This window comes from Thermobia domestica, chromosome 7, assembly GCF_964235325.1.
Source record: "Thermobia domestica chromosome 7, izTheDome1.hap1.1, whole genome shotgun sequence".
NCBI classification, from domain to species: Eukaryota; Metazoa; Arthropoda; class Insecta; order Zygentoma; family Lepismatidae; genus Thermobia; species Thermobia domestica.
Window position 1 is genome coordinate 302,742,403 of NC_137460.1, and position 17,105 is coordinate 302,759,507.

The 17,105-nt window shown below is 37.4% G+C and overlaps 2 protein-coding genes across 2 annotated transcripts; one reads left to right on the top strand and one right to left on the bottom strand.

Annotated features, from left to right (window-relative positions):
• Window positions 1-9,618: 9,618 nt before the first annotated feature.
• LOC145689816 (zinc finger MYM-type protein 1-like) lies at window positions 9,619-10,065 on the bottom strand. Its single transcript, XM_081764024.1, has one exon. It carries the CDS (start codon window positions 10,063-10,065, stop codon window positions 9,619-9,621), a length of 447 nt encoding a protein of 148 aa, XP_081620150.1.
• Window positions 10,066-14,364: 4,299 nt separating this feature from the next.
• Window positions 14,365-15,805, top strand: LOC145691122 (uncharacterized). The gene has a single exon (XM_081766845.1). It carries the CDS (start codon window positions 14,494-14,496, stop codon window positions 15,727-15,729), a length of 1,236 nt encoding a protein of 411 aa, XP_081622971.1. The 5' UTR covers window positions 14,365-14,493; the 3' UTR covers window positions 15,730-15,805.
• The last annotated feature ends 1,300 nt before the right edge of the window (window positions 15,806-17,105 follow it).

Consider the following 17,105-nt stretch of genomic DNA (forward strand, 5'->3'; position numbering starts at 1 on the left):
ATGAAATTCTTTTTCTTTTTTTCATGCGAGGATTAATTCAACTCTAAATCGTGAAGTACTGGTCTCACGTTCGATTTAATGAAAGCCAAATTAATGTGTATTGTACTGAAAAGTGGAACATTTGAATAAGTGAAACGTGTTGCTAAAGACCTTGTATTTGGATTTAAGTGAAATTTTAACAGAATGGGAAAGAAAACTTGTGAGAGAACTTTCAAAATAAAAGCATATTTAGGGTTCTGATTCGGTTCTTAGTGAAAGAGCATTAAATATTTCTATTTCGTTCCTTTCTGTCGTGAAACGAAGTGCTATATACGTGAAATTCTTTTTTTTTTTTTCATGCAAGCATTAATTCAACTCAATGGTCGTGAAGTACAGGTCTTGCGTTTGATTCCCGTGTCCTGCTGGTTCGATCCTCGATGAGAAAACATTACACATTTTAAGGCATGAAGTTACTTCGATCCTTTCTGTCGTGAAAACGAAGTGAAATTCTTTTTTCTCATGCAAGGACTACTTCAACTTTAAAATCATGAAGTACCAAATTCGATCCCAGCTCCCTACGAAAGTAGATTTTTGTGTACAATATTTATTTCATAAGTTAGCGAAGCTACAATCAAGGTTAGTTGTCTGCTCCACTTTCACTCCCAAAATAATAATAATAATAATAATAATAATAATAATAATAATAATAATAATAATAATAATAATGTGATGCTGTATTTTTTAAATTTATTTTTATGGTTGTTACTTATGTTTTAATACCACTTTGGTCCGGGTTCGATTCTCGATGATAGAGAGAAAGAGAGAGAAAGGGAGCATTGAACACTTGAAAGCATTATAGTGCTTCGAAATGAAGAGCTTCGAACAATGTACATATCATATGCTACGCTAAAACCAATACATGAAATTCTTTTTTTTTTTTTTTTTTTTCATCCAAGAATTAATTCAACTCTAAATCGTGAAGTACTGCTCTTGCGTTCAATTTCAATGAGAGAGCTTTCAAAATGAAAACATATTTAGTGTACAGGTTCGATTCTCGATGAGAAAGCATTGAATATTTTAAGACATTAAGTATGCTCTTCGCTATTCAATACATAACGAAAAGACGAAAATCAATCAATCAATTGGGAAGCTTCGAACTTGATATTCAATCAATTGGGAAGCTTTGAACGTGATAACTGAAAGGACTCTCATCAAGATCCGATAGCCGTCCAAGAGTATGAGCATAGTAACAACGTTCGCTTACGTTCTTCGCAGGAGGGAGTGGAGTGGAGGGGTTTGGGGGGTTCAAATCCATAACGAAAAGACAAAAATCAATCAATCAATTGGGAAGCTTCGATCATGATAACTAATAGTACTCTCATTCGTCCAAGAGCATTTAGCTATTCAATACATAATGAAAAGCAAAAATCAATCAATCAATTGGGAAGCTTCGATCATGATAACTTCTGTGCTATCCGTAAAAGGCTATGAACATAGCAATTAAAGGCTTGTCGAAACTTTCCTCCCAATTCCAGGGGCTATGAACATAGCAACTAAAGAGGAGTAGGGGGTGACGGAGGTTCAAATAAACCAAAATTTTCCCACGCGCTTCTGTGGTAGCCGTAAAAGGCTATGAAGATAGCAACTAAAGGCTTGTCGAAACTTGACTCCGACATATTCGGCTTTCCAGGAGGAGCAGGGGTGGCGGGAGTTCAAATAACTAAACAATATAAGATGAGGAGATGAAAAAAGGCATGTTTTATCTTGTTTTTACATCTGATAGGCGTCCAAGAGTATACTTCCTTATTCTAGCATAGCAACATACTGGTTTAGGCCAGTTTAGGGCCACTGATAACGGTTTTAGGGCCACAATTTTCCCACGCGTATGAACAGGGGGATATCTACTGCTGCTTACAGCGGCAAGGCTATGCATTATTGTTCAAGACAACAATTTCACCATTTTCGGGAGGAATAAAAACATCACTGTACAGTTAGTGTGGATGTGTATTGTTTTGAAGTTTTTGGCGAAATATTTTTCGATGTGTCGCCTTTCTACTACTTGACTTACTCCCTGATTACAGGTAGAAATAAATTTGGTAAATACACTAATGTATTCATTAGATTTAAGCTATTGTTTACACGTTTCACTTATTGGGTTACATAACCTATGAGCATAGGGAAGCCATGTTTTTCTATGTATGTCACATTCTGCCAAAACGAAGACATAGAAGGTAGTACAAATTGGGAACGTCCCCATTTTAGACGACATGTAACATCATTACAACTTACTTGTAGTTCGCGTAATACAGTCCGCATGAGGCTGCGTATTACAGTCCAGCAAATACTAACACTAGAAAGTCTTTTTGGCCTGACACTAACCGATTTACGTTCTCTTGCGTTCGAGTTAACTGAAGCGAACCATATTTCCCACTCGTTTAACAGGGACAAAAAGATTGCTGGAAAACACTGGCTTAAGGTTTTCTCTGAGGCACCCTAACCTTTCTTCGCGTGATCCTGAGAAGACATCTATGGTTAGGGCAAAGAGATTTAATCGCGAGACTGTCAAAAAGTTTTTGATTTATTGGAGTCTTTTTATGAACAATATCATTTCTCTCCGAATGATATTTATAATGTTAACGAGACAGGCATCATGATGGTACCCAATAAGCCATCCAAAGTGCTTGCGCTCTTTGTTTTTTTAAAAAAAGTGCTTTTGATATCATCTGAAAAGGGGTTTTAGTGACTAAAAAAATATGTATAAACGCGACTGGTAATTTTGTGCCTGCCATGTTTGTTTTCCCCAGGAAAAGGGAAAATCATATGTTGATGGATGATGCACCTCTTGGTTTATTTGTTGTGTATCACGAGAGTGGCTGGATAAATAAAGAAAATTTTCGGTTTGTTTTAATAAATATTTAGAGTTCGCAAATCCTACTTCTGAGAAACCTGTGCTACTTCTATTAGACTGTCACAATTAACATGTCAAGAGCTTATAACTGATCAAATCTAGCTAAGAAAAGAATTGTAATTTTGTTCTGCTATCCACTACACATCTCACAGATTACAATCTCTGGATGTTAGTTTCATGGCACCTCAAAGTAACTTCTATTATAGAAAAGTAAGGAAATGGTTGATAAATCATCCTGGCCGGAAAGTAACCATTTATCAAGTCGGGAAAACTGTTCAATGTAGCTTTTGTAAAGCAGCTTCAGTGCAAACGGCAGTAAATTGCTTTAAGAAAACTGGAATATACCCCTTAAACAGAGATGCATTTACTGATCACTTATTCACTCTATCTGAGAAGACCGAAAGACCATGCGGATCGACAACAACTGCTGAGCTTTCTCAACTTTCTACCTCTGTGCCCATTTGTGTCCTGTCACCAGCTGCAGAACTATCCCAACACTCCACTTATGCGGCTGTCACTTCTCCGACATAAAAATGTTAAACCTTTTCAACTTTCAACATCTGGGATTAATTGGGATCCGGTGGAAAGTTTTTCAAGTTTTCGCATTTCATCAAAATTGCTCATACCTTCACCTAAAGAGCTGAACAGAGTTTAGAAGCATAAAAATAACAAAAGGAGGGGTAATACGGTAGTTCTCACTTCCTCACTATACAAAGTCGAATTAGAAGCAGAAGAAAAACGAAAGGAAGAAAATAAGAAAAAAACTACAGAAAGTTTGCTAAATAAGACTAATCCTAGGATCTACTAGTAAAGAACGGAAAGTGAGCAAGCGTATTGGAATGAAAAGTGAGATCTTGTCTGATAAAGGTTATACTCTTAGAGATCCGAAATCAAAGAAAATTAAACTCAAGACGGAAACAATACTATCTTCATCATCGGTAGAGGAAGAGAATTCAGCTGTGGCTTGTTTTTTGCAACGGACACTATAGTCATTCCAAAGCAAAAGAAGAATGGATTAGATGTTCTGGCTGCAATGGGTGGGCACACCATGCCTGTTCTAACGTGGACGAAGAGGATGATATATCTGTTTGTGACTTTTGTAGCACATAAAGTTTAAATTGTTGCTTATTAGACAAAAGTATTTTATTTCTAATTAGTTTTATTTAGTATGAGAATCTCATTTTTATTTCTTTTTTGATTAATTATAAACAAGATATTTGTAAACTAGATATGTGTATAAGATATAAACAAGTTGTAAACAAGATGTAAAACGTTTTGAGCAAGATATTTGTAAGTTTTGAAAGTATTTGGTAAGTTTTTAAAGGCAACCCCATTTTACCCGACTAGTAGTATAAAACGGGGACTTTCACCCTTTTTCAGTTTTCTTTATTTTTTGTTAAAATAAACGTTCTTATGATACAAAAAGGCCTGTTTCATGGTAGCCAACATTCCACTGAATGTTTTGATTTATATCTAGCAATTTTATCATTGATAGTTTTGGTTTTATGTACTAAAATATATAAGGGTCCCCATTTTGTACAACTTTCCCCTACTATATGAGTTTGAAACTTTTGAATTATTGAAGGTGGTCGTATGTACGATTACTACGTATTTTTATAGTTACCACAAATTTAGCCACGAAATCTGGATTATCCTCAGCAATATGGATGTAGGAGACGGCGCAATTTACCAGTTCACTCGCTCGTTGAAGGCTCTGGAGAAGGTTAAACCTTCCGACTATACTCAAGAATGATGCTGACACATTGTTCATTTGGGAATACACACAACTTAACACAATCCACAAAATATAACTAAAAAAATAGACTTCTAGACTTTGTTCACTTCACACAAAATATGAAATAAAACTTGTATTGGCGCGGGCTTTACAAGTCCGGCTCTCACTCACACCAGCGTGTGAATCAACTTAGAACGGCACACCCAACTTATGTTCAGGGGCGGCCTACAGAGCAAGGATCAACACGGATCGTGCATCGACGCGAGCAGAAACGCCACTGGAGATTCCCTTAGCTAACTATGGCTTGTATATGGTCAGCCGGGAAAATCCCGATTTTCACTCGTAACATAGTGACCAGAATCATGGCTAAAAATATCGATGAGTTTTCCTCGTGGAACGAACGCTGAGCGATTTTCTCTTTCCTTACCATTAAGGGAGTTCTGGGCGATTTGGTTGAAGCCAAATGCACCAACACAGACAAAACATACCAAACCGATGAGAGAAGGCTTCGAGGTTTTTCCTTCATGTACGAGGCTTAATCAATTATGTTCAAAATTAACGTTTTTTTCATTTTGCTTAAATGCGATAAATGGGCTTGGGGTCGGTGATAAACCAAAGGGTGATTTTATTAATGAAAATAATTATACCTATTCAGCGGGGATGCACGCGAGACGACTCGCCTCGTCTCGCATTTGCGAGACAAGACACGAGACGAGAGTGAAAATTTTATGCGAGACGCGAGACGAGATTCTAGACGAGACTCGGTTAAGTCTCGCACGAGAAGTCTCGCGAGACTTCTCGCAGTCTCGCAACATTTATGAATTACATTTAATTGTATATTTACTGATTTTACATTTATTGAGTTTTCTAAGTTGAGCGTTAATGCCTCCAGGAACAAAAAAAAGTGATTGGAGCAATAGACATTTTATGAGATTTATTATTATTCAAGGTTGATTTTCAGAATTAAAGCCTTCTTTAGTTTCTAAACATCATTAAAAAAGAAAAGCTTTGTAAATTGGAAATTTATTACAGCATCGATTTAGGACTTTATTTTGCGACACAAACACATACACGCGGGCGCGCACGAATACATGATCTTCTGTTTTGGTCTGAAAAGCGAATAAGACTCTCTATTGCTGCGAAATGTGATATTTCTGTTGTTTCTGTCTTTTTCACATTACTACTAGCGATTAATATTGGGGGATGGCGGGGAAATCCCCTCTCGTCAAAGTTTATCCCCGGCCCGGCTCGCAGAAATAACATGATATTTTTACATGGAATAAGTATTTTATTTCTATATATTTATCAAAAACATCCCCGTCTTCGGAAGTTTAATTCAAACACTGGTTTGGTAGGATGGCCCTATAGGTTTGGTGGGAGATGGTAGGAATGGCCCTATATCTGTCAGTAATTTTATTTTCTAGATCTTGCAACACTATATAAGTTGAAAGCGAAAGTTGATAAAATGCGATAATGCAACATTGCTACAAGCGCGAAAGAATCGAAAGAATTGGGTCGTATTGTGTTGTGAGAAATTCTTTTGTTATCTACAAGAGCTTTTGGTGGTATAAAAACATCTTTATAATGGAAAATCAACCTTCAAGGAAACGACCAAAACGTGTAAATGTTGATAGTGGCGACGATATTTTAGAAGTGCCAAATATTGCTGGATACCTCTAAGCTGCAAAACAATGTTGGATCCAGCAACAATTTATACTGGTTTTGCTATAAATTATGCTATTAATTTGACGAAAATTAATGGTCCAGCAATCAAATTCCAGCACAACTTTTCTTTTAATTTGGAGCGGAGGGGACACAAGTTTGGATACCATGTTGAACTCTAGGTTCCGTCTCCTTAGGATGTTATGAACATTCATCCCATGGACAGCAATGGCAAACCAGCATGGATTCACCTTGCCAAGGGACTTTGAAGTCAAACACCTGCCTTCGGACAGAATATCACATCATCAGTCATTAACAGCCATAGAATAACACATTGCAAAATTTTGACCCAGAATATATGCGAGACTGCGAGACGCGAGATGAGACTCAAAATTTTATGTGAGACGTGAGACGAGACTTCACATTTGCGAGACGAGACGTGAGGCGAGACGAGACCAACACCTGAGGCTGCGAGACGAGACGAGACTTTTGCATTTCTCGTCTCGTCTCGTCTCGCGTGCATCCCTACTATTTAGTGTTGAGTGTTGTTATCAGTGGCGTATTTAGGTGGCTTCCGGTCTTAAGCCCCCCCCCCCCGAAATTTTACTGTAAAGTATATGAAATATCTTCAAGAATTTTCACATTTTCAGGCAAAGCCTCCCCGGAAAATTAGCCAAGCCCTCCCGAAACAAAATCGTAAATACGCCACTGGTTGTTATTGTTTCTCTCTATTTTTATTTATTTATAGTATTTTAATAAATAAGTATAGTGTCATTTAATCCGGTGTGGTTTTGTTATGGGCATTGTGGTCTGAATGACCGTCTGATCGTCCGTGAGGTTTCTGAGACGCAACATCCGAACCTCTCGTCGCCTAATGCTCATCTTATTATTGAGACCGGCGGGCAATTCGGAAACGATTTAGTAATGCCCTTTTTGGAGATGTACTTCAACGTCTTACCCAGGTAAGTCCAGGTCTTCGGAAAATACTCATTGGCAGGACAACGGAGGACAGACTCCGGAAAGCGGTTATATTATGAAAAGGTTACTAAAGTGTTGGGTGGAAAATAAAATTATCCGTGTCCATATTTGTGTTGCCCGTGAAACAGAAGGACCTCTTCCGTAATAATAAATATTATATTTTGCCGGGATGAAAACAAAATCTGCATTATGAAGGTGTCCCTTAAGGACAATTTCAATGCATGTGCTATTTTTAATATAGGACTATATACAACGATATTTTAACATTATACAATGGAGAAGTAGCGATGGTGAGACTTCGTCCCGCGATATTTTAAACAGCGAGGTTTTGGCCATGCGAGATTTTGGGCGGCAAAGTCTTGAGATAGGCGAGTTTGTGTTTCTCAAAGTTCTGGCTGCAAGGTTTTGTACCTAGACCTTACTTGTCTGCTACTAAACATTTGTATCAGAACTTTCTCTGTGTGCGTATAAACACAAGCTGCTAGTAGCATATATAAACACAGGTTTACCAATTATAATAATAGAAGGGTTTAAACAGAAAAACATTTATTATATTCGACGTACATGATAATATTAAAACAGTATTCTCTACTTTTTACTTTAAAGACTGGATTAAAAAAAACTTCAAACTGTTCCTAATTTTTGTACATATACACATTACAAAACGGTTGATTTCAGTACCTATGAGACCGAACCGACAACTGGGTTCAAGCTGTGTCAGCAGAGAGATGTATTTGAACTCTAGGAAAGCACCTTAACGATCATGAACACTAATAATGGTCGTTTTCGATTATTTTCCATGTCACCACCCCTGACCCTCTTGCAGGTGGAAGATTTTGAACTTAAACGGGATCGAAACCACTATTCATCTCAGCAGGTCCGTAGCCAGCCAGATTGCTTAGGGCGGGCAATGATGAATACTGAGGAAGCAATGGCAGGGACCTCAAGGAACACAAAAACTCTTTCTCTCTCTATTATGTATCTATTATTTATGGAACCTATAAGAAAGTTGAAACACTTTATTATGCTGATAAATATTATAGTACCAAATCCACGACTATCAAATATCATCATTAACATTTTTTTGTTAAAATGATGGTATATAATTCAATATATATTTTAATACACTAAGTAGTACTAAAAGTAAAAAATAATTTATTTTAGGAACATTTATTAACTGTTATCTAAATTATAGTATTTTGGAACTACAATACTTTTATTACAAGTAGTTTATGGAATATCTTTATGTATAAAAGTTAAGAAACAACCCTGACATAAGTAAAATAAATATTTTTACAGTCCTTATGTAAGTAATTACATCAAAAGGAGTTTACGTGAGCACTTCGCAAATTTAATTACAAGCTGGTCTAGATCTAGTGCACGCAGAATATCTTTGTTGTAAGCCAGGAGAACGAGGTCCGATTTTCTTTCATGTCCCATAGACAGACGTTGAGGTCGAAGGAGAGCTGTCAGATGTGACAAGCAGTTTTCGAACGTGGCCATAGAATATGGAATAATTAGAGCAGCTTCTGTAAGCATCTTTAGGCCCGGGAAAGCCTTGCCATATTTTCCAATTTGTTTAGTGAGCTCTTCCAGAGATGATGTCTTGATCAGTCGATTTGCTAGATCTATTTCCTGCTTCAAATTCTGAAACGCTTTGCAATGCAGGTCTTTGTACTTTAGAACATCACACAGAGATTTCAAATTTTCTTCACTTCTTTTCTCGCTCACTAAGTGGTGAATGGCACCAATCACAGCTGTCCCTGTCTCACTGATTCTGCTCCGAATTTCTTCGACGGAGATATCGAGAACTTCGCAGAATAATCTTTTCAGCTCCTTCTCGTCTTGGTTTCCCTTCTCCAAATTTATGCCTTCCAAATCAACAACCGAATCAGCTAAGCGTCTGGGGAGTGTGGATTTGCGTTTCAATAGTTGATGAATCGAAGTGTTTAAGGCATATGCCTTCATTACATCGTGAAGGATATTTTCAAATCCGGCAAGACCTGAGCTGTTCCGTTACCGATCCTATTAACTTCACAGCGGCATCAATGTCCAAATCTCTTCTTTGTAGCAGTGCGTTTGTCGGTTTTAGATATCGAAAAACTCTGAACATAAGCTCAGTAAGGAAACAGAAAGTCTTAGTGGAGATCTGGTGTAGTTAACCGGTAGCTTCAACTTTCATTGAGGTGTGTTCTTCACGGGAAGTTTGAATTGCCATCAGTGCACTTAATATGTGAAACCTGTCGTCATGAATTACAGTCACTGTCAAGATGTCCAGTCCAACGTTGTTCCAACAATCGCTTTAAACTCCTTCCTGCTTAATCTGCTGCAACGCATCCTTTTCTGAAAAAAGTACCTAATATAGTTGTTGACAAATATCAAAGAACTCTTTTAGTTCAGGAATTGTGTCAATGGCTCTACATATAACTAAATGTAATTGGTGATTGAAACAGTGAGCAAACAAAATGTTCCTCTTCAAATCCTCAGACAAAAGAGCTTGCACTCCATTTTTCTGTCCACTCATGGCAGGTGCTCCATCGTAGCACTGTGTTATTATCCTGTCGGTTTTGAATTCTACTTTTCTTAAACAATCTAAAATGGCGTTCTTAATGCTGGCACCGTCTTGTTTGTCCAACTTCATTATAGCTACGCATCTTTCTTGCACTTTAAAATTCACAAGGTACCTAATTGCGACAGACAAATCTTGGATTCGTTGCTTGTCTCTGGTTTCATCTGCAAGTAATGAACAAAATGTACTTTCGTTTGCTTCATTTACTATTTTCCTCTTAACAGATTCTGCCATGAAATGAATTATCTCATTCTGAATATTCGGACTAGTGTTTGTTGCATTGGCAGGGATAGTTTTGACAATTTCTACTAATTTCGGATTTTTACGAATACTAAATTCAAACAAATTTAGGAACAAACCACTTGTGTTGCTCACACCCAGAATCTCCCCTAAAGGACAACTGATTCACAGCCAAGAATTGAATAACTTCCATCACACTTTTCACATAGTACCTATTATTTATAATTACATCACTACACACCTTCTTCACGACCGTTTCGCTCGAGTCCTCACGTTTCCGTTACTTCAAGTAGCAAGCCACAGCGTGCCTATGAGTTTCAGAATCGGCGTGACGAGAAAATCCCTTATTTTTCTCGGTTGCATGCTTCCAGTCTCTGAAACCATTCTGCACACTGTTTTCTGATCACTGTTTTTTGACGGATATTTCCGGCATGGGAAGCAAAAGGCAGCATCTAACATAACAGTCAACTCGAGCCAATCCCACGTTTTGTACCATATTGGACGAAATCGTCGAATTGAACCAGAAATGCTGGAACCTGGGAAATTTGCAAGATGCGGCTGAGCAGGTTTTGTATCGCCAAGGTCTGATACATGGTGGAAATCAACACCAACATGGTGGAAATCAGATGTTTGACGTTTAGTTTCTTCTTGACCTTCTACACTTGTTGATACAGATGTCTCTGCTTCTGAATTAGTTTCATTTTCGATAACTTTTGCACCAAAAATGACTTGATGGATGTCTGCTTCATATTTATGACGTTATAATAGTCAGTAGAGTAATTGGAAACGTCTGGCGAGGTACATTTGCCTGTAGTTCATTTTCTACTGTTTTTGTTTCTTTGTGGAGATTCGCTAAGCAATCTGCTACTTATTATTGCGCGCAATTATAATGGTGTGTGACAAAATCTTTTTAAAATAATAGGTTCTGTGTTCTGCTGCCATCTTGATTTTTTTTCTCTGAGTGCATATAAGGAATTAACGTTCTCTTCATTCCGTATATTTGTAAACAAATCGTGAAACAAATGGTTCGGGGCCCCTCAGAAAATATAAAGTGAGCCGATGCAAACTGCTATTTAGAAAATTTTACAATCATTGATTTATTTTCGTGGGTGCTCCCCGCAAAGACTAAAATCACGTGAAAAACAGTATTGTTGCCACTTTTACAATAAACAAAACTTCCGAATTCCCCACTGATTTTTTTTTATATCTGACTATTCTAGAGGCGCATGTAATTTTTCTCCATACATCACGGTTTCGGTGCCAGTTTCATATATGAGACATGCGTTTTCCTTGCACTGTAAGGAACATGGACATGTTGCATGTTTTACACGTTAATTACAGGCACACGTGGGACATGTACTGTCAAGTCGGCAAAACAAATGTTTTTTTACCTGCAATGTTACACAATCATAAGCCAGACACTTACATTTATGTAACATAGGCTGTTTTCGGGTCAATTTTCATATGGGTATTCTTTGGAAGGACATCTTGTCCAACGCCTTGAATGCTTGCCGTGATTGTGATTCTCCAAACTCTTGGAATGAGGAAAAGTAATACATGGAAGATTATTGAGTATATCTAGCAATAAGAATAACTGTTGTTTTTCGTAGAAATATACACCTCGTTCAATTTCATTTGTTAGTAGTAGTAAATGCGCGCTAAGTTCAATTTTATTTAGTAAATAAAATCACAAGATTTTCCTATTTGGGATTTGCTGAAACAATTTGAAACTTCTGGACAACGTCCTTTTTAGAGCGGAAAAAATATTTTAGAGCGGGCATTGTCCGCTCTAGCACCTCCCTGGCTACGGGCCTGCATCTCAGCAACCCCGAAAACTATGGATTAAACACTAATATATGTTATTTTCGATTACTTTTTAATGTCATTCTTTTCCATTCCATTCCACTACCCCATGGCGATAATGTGATAAAAACTTAACTTGGGCTTGGCCCATTCGAGAACCAGAAACAATCAAATTCAATTCAATGATGTACAAGTTGGTCGTCATACAATTCTATATTTTATGATTATCTGTACAGAAAGCATCTCCTTAAAACGGAAGTTTTCAATAGCGCTGCGACATGAGTACTCATGATTAATGAGGAGTTTCTTATCTTCCTAACTTGACAGGCTTATGAGACATTCAATTGTGAGTTTAAATATTCACATCTTCTCCCCTCAACGAGATGTATTTTAATCAAAGATATTACCAGCGGTGTTATTCTAATCATTTCACAATCGGTTCTGTATATATATCTCTCTGTATAAGTATCTTAGAAAACAAACCATGCAACATTGACAAAAGCAAAAAATTTACTGGATACCACAATAAACCTACACAACATCCTAATACAATGCAGTGTAACGCAATTAGGTAGCACTGCGGATATCTTGGAAACGAATTATCCAAGATAGATGGTTTGTCAAAAAACATTGGAAAGATCTTAATCCAGAAGTGGAACATGATCATGATATGTATGAGTTTCAAATATAAATAACCCTCAGCACTACAATCATGTGATTTAGTTGTCATTCTTGATATCTGAGCATTTGAAATTAAGAAATAAACGTTTGTACCTTGTTCTTAAAGAGCACAGGTCTTAAGCAGAATAGTTTTAACGTATGATTAGAGTCATACTAAAAACCTGACTACTGCGGCAATCATATGTTAGTCGAACTCGTTAGTACGGCACTAATCACACGTCAGAGCGATTCTGCATAAGGGCTGATATGTTTAACCCCATAGCTGTAAGAATTTCTAAAAGCAAATATAGTTAAACCCAAATTTACTGTTCCTGCGTTTAACTGGGTAAAATTTACTGTTATATCTAAGTAGAACAAACGCTTCTGCGAACTCGAAATATTTTAACATCTAGTTTTGGCGAACCGGTACAAACCGGCTGAATAGCACCATTGAGTATAACAGATAAAAACCCAGTTCGAAGTAGTTGATAACCATTTCCAGAAATTAATTTCAAATGGTTGATGCGTTTCCCTGTGATTTGATCACATACAAGATGCCTTGGCATCGCAATATCATGCAAAATCATAGAATTGCAATGCAAACGAAAAATTGCATCGGTAAATGTGATGCATCTATGATTATAGTTTTTTAAATATTTTATTTTTGTTGTTATTTTACTAAATTGAGCTGCTTTTACAATCACAACGCAAGGAAAATGTAATATATATGAATGAAAAATGAAAATATCTTTACATAATGGACCTTATGCAGAGTCGTTCTGACGCGTGATTAGAACAATACTAAAACGTTCGACTAACATATGTTGCCTGCAGCAGTCAAGCGTTTAGTATGACCTTAATCATTCGTCAAAACGACTCTGCATAAGGCCCAATGAGTCTCCCTCCAGTCTGTTTCGTGAGTACTCACACATTCTCACTATTGAAAATAGGACATGTCTCGATTCTTGATCCAGCGGATGATTTCATTCTCTGATACACATTTTGGGCCTTGTGCAGACATTCTGGAGCGTGACTAGTGTTATACTAAAGAGTTCGATTAACATGTCTCCTGCAGTAGTCAGGCTTTTAGTATGATGCTAATCATATTTTAAAACGACTCTTCATAAGGGTTTTTTTTTTTTTGCTTGCAGATAGAAAATACTAAGTACGATATAGAATAGAACAGAATAGAATATTTATTGTCATTAAACAACATTTGTTGCAATAGACATTGTCAGCATATAAATAAATATAGGGCTATACAAAGAAAGAAAGAAAAAAATACACTTGTCTTCAAATTCGTTGATACTATAAATAGAATTACTTACAAGAAAAGATTTACAATGTGTTCTGAAATCATTGTCACGCATCATTTGTATATGCACTGGCAATGTATTATATAGTTTCATTCCTGTATATTGATAACTTCTTTGTGTTATACTTAGCCTAATATAAGGCGTATTTAAGTCATCTTTATGTCTAGTATTATATGAATGGATATTGTTACGATAACCTAAACTGCTCTCATTTTCTTTAACGTACATAAGACAACTATAAATATATAGAGAGGGAACTGTCATAATTTGTAAATCCGTAAAATATTGTCTACACGATACACTATCAGTTAAACCTATACCAGAATTTAGCACAAAAATGTCTAATTTTAAGAATTGTTTTCCGCTGGAATTGTATAATCTAAAAATGAAGTTGCGTTTTAAGGAAACAGCTTTACTTTGAATAAAATAATTGCGTTAAATAATTGAAAGCGGAAAAATTGTGAAGGAAAGTTACAGATTAAGTCAAAGAATGCAAGTCAAGAAATTTCAGAGTTGTGTTGGCAACTCTGATAGACAACTGTCATGGACGTTGGGGTGTATAGGTGTGTTGTGTTTAGTGTGCTGTAATAGAAACAAGTTTTGACCGGTTTGAAAACATTGAAATATAATTGTAGACGACAAAATGGCTACTTTAGATTTGGATCCATCATTTGTGCGTTGTTTGAAATTTCTTCATTCAAAATCACTGGATTCTGCAGACCAGTTACGTACAGTGTTGATCGAAGCAATCCGTCAAAAGCACGGACCGGCTAAAAGTGTACCCTCATTTCTAACAGTACGTGAAAATGTTACAAAAGGTCTTTTGAAGCAAGGAAGATCTTCCCCATACAAGAAGGATGAATACCGGAAAGAAGGCGAGAAGAGATCAGTAGAGAAAATTGAGGAAAAGTTTTCTGATTCTTCGTATGAGGTCATTCCGCCAAAGATTTTAAAAATCGATTCTCCTAAATCCATGAAGTCACATTCTCGACTGACACCGTCAGTGAGTGTCAGTTTCCAGGAGCCTGACCCAAGTGAACAAGTATGTGAGATAGATGATGATTCTAATGTGGATGATTCGGATGATCTGGCAGCGTTGAAGATATTGGAAGATGACCTTACGTGTGTTGTATGCAAAGCAATGGACGTTGGTGCCAAGAATAGGTTGCTTGAGTGCCTTGAATGTCATTCATTGTATCACCAAGAATGCCACAAACCGCCGATTTCTGATCAAGACGCGAATGATCCGCGACAGGTGTGGTACTGTTCAAATTGTACAAAGTCTATGAAAAAGGCGTCAAAGTCGAGTAGTAAATCGAGCGGCAAGCCCTCCAGTTCGTCTCCCGGCCAGGAATCATCGTCTAGCTTAAAGACATCGTCATCGAGTAAGTCGGAGAACGTTTCGTCTCTATTTAAGCGATGTGATAAAGGGTATTCTGGACAGACTCAGAGTTCGTCGTCGCAAGCGAAACCTGTTGGTATGGCAGCGTTTGCGGCGAGTTTGAAGCCTGCACCTAAGATAACATTATCCAAAAGCGACAGCTCGGAGAGTTCGTCAAAGTACGATTCTCAGACGTCTTCGTCGAAAGGTTCTTCCAGCTCGTCGAGCAGTGTCTCAAAGTCGTTTTCATCTAAGGAATCTTCAAGCGTGTCTAGCCGATCGACCAAGCAATCGTCATCGTCTGCGGTATATTCAAAAAGCAGCAGCAACAATAGTGGCAACTCTGTGAGCAGCAGCAGTACCAAGTCTAGTTCATCGAGCAGCAATAGCAAATCGGCAGTGGCGGCTGCTCCAAATATTATCTCAGCTGATAAACGGCTTCAGATTATGAAGAAAAAGGCTGCCAAAATGCAAGAGAAGCGGAAACTTCCTAAATAGATAGATAGTTTTAACAATTCTGTGTTAACTTATGAAATGAGTAGGAAACGATTAAATTAAACATGGGTAGTTCAAATCAACTGTACTTATTTATTTTGAACCATTAGAGTACGTTAATGCCCAGTGAAAATACATGGTCTCACTTAAAGTTGCAGTTGATTTATTGAGTTCAGTTTTTCTTCATTATTTGTAGAGTGCAGAAAACCTATAAACTTTAGAGCAAAAGCGCGTCCACTCGAGCAGACAGTTCTACCAAATAGAAAATTTATAGATAAAAAGATGTGATTTTTTTTTTGGGGGGGGGGGAGGATGGGAGGAATGAGAGAGTGAATACAAGTAATTACTATCCATGACAGCATATTAGAATGAATTTTGAGTGATAGTGAAAGTCTTGTACCGATAAGTGTGGCCTTCTGTTATCGTCGATTATGCGTATACCCCCCGTCGCTGACGCACCTGCTCCTCACGGACGCATCTCCTCGCTGCTGCTCGGACCCTACTGCTACGCTGCTGCCCTGACTCGGTTAGATAGCATTCGTGCCTTTTAGTAGCCACCTAGCACAAATTGGTTCGTTTTTTATGCACTGTAGTTTTCATGCCATACGTCCATAGTGTCTTTATACTGAGCCCTCCTGAAGTCAATCTGCAAGTAGTAATGGAGCTCTTCATTTAGTACATGCTCTGCTAATAGAAATACAAAGCTCTAACCTAACATGAAAATTTAAGGAATGTGTAAATGTTGGTAGAATTATTTTTCGGTGCTGATTATGTAGAATAGTTAACGAAAAGTGATAGGAACAGGTATTTTCCAACATAATGTTTGCTCTTGGTAAAAGATTGGTCTAAATACAACAGAATTATGTTTTCATGGAATCCACACAATCTAACCCTGACCTCATGTGGTACGTCTGCTTAGTAGAGTTTACATAAAGCAGGGAAACACTACTCGCTGGTCTGATGGCTTGCGCATGTGCCTATATTATAATTTTGCAATCCTTCCCTTTCATTATTCATCCGTGTAGGTCATAACTGTGTAACGTTCAGGTAAGAGATTTCATTTCAATTTTACCAGTTAGGGTGTTTGATTGCAGTCTTAGCCGCAATTTTTCACTTTATTATTAACGTCATAATAAAGCCGAAATTTAGACAATATTATTAACATCATATAGCGTGGTATGAAAGATCGTAGATTAAATCGGATTATCTGTACATTATTCGCCTCACTTCGTCTAATGAGCATCAACAACTTGTTTTTCAAGTATTCTGTGACAGTTGTTGACTCATTACTGATTAGGTGTCCTTGGTGCGAGTGTGTGGAAAGCACTTACAAACCTGTGGTAGGTAGCCACTACAAGCTAGTATTACATCTACTCTGA

What these genes read in the sequence shown, in the direction of transcription:
- LOC145689816 (XM_081764024.1), bottom strand. Translation starts at nt 10,065, where the DNA reads ATGGCAGAATCTGTTAAGAGGAAAATAGTAAATGAAGCAAACGAAAGT.
- LOC145691122 (XM_081766845.1), top strand. Translation starts at nt 14,494, where the DNA reads ATGGCTACTTTAGATTTGGATCCATCATTTGTGCGTTGTTTGAAATTT.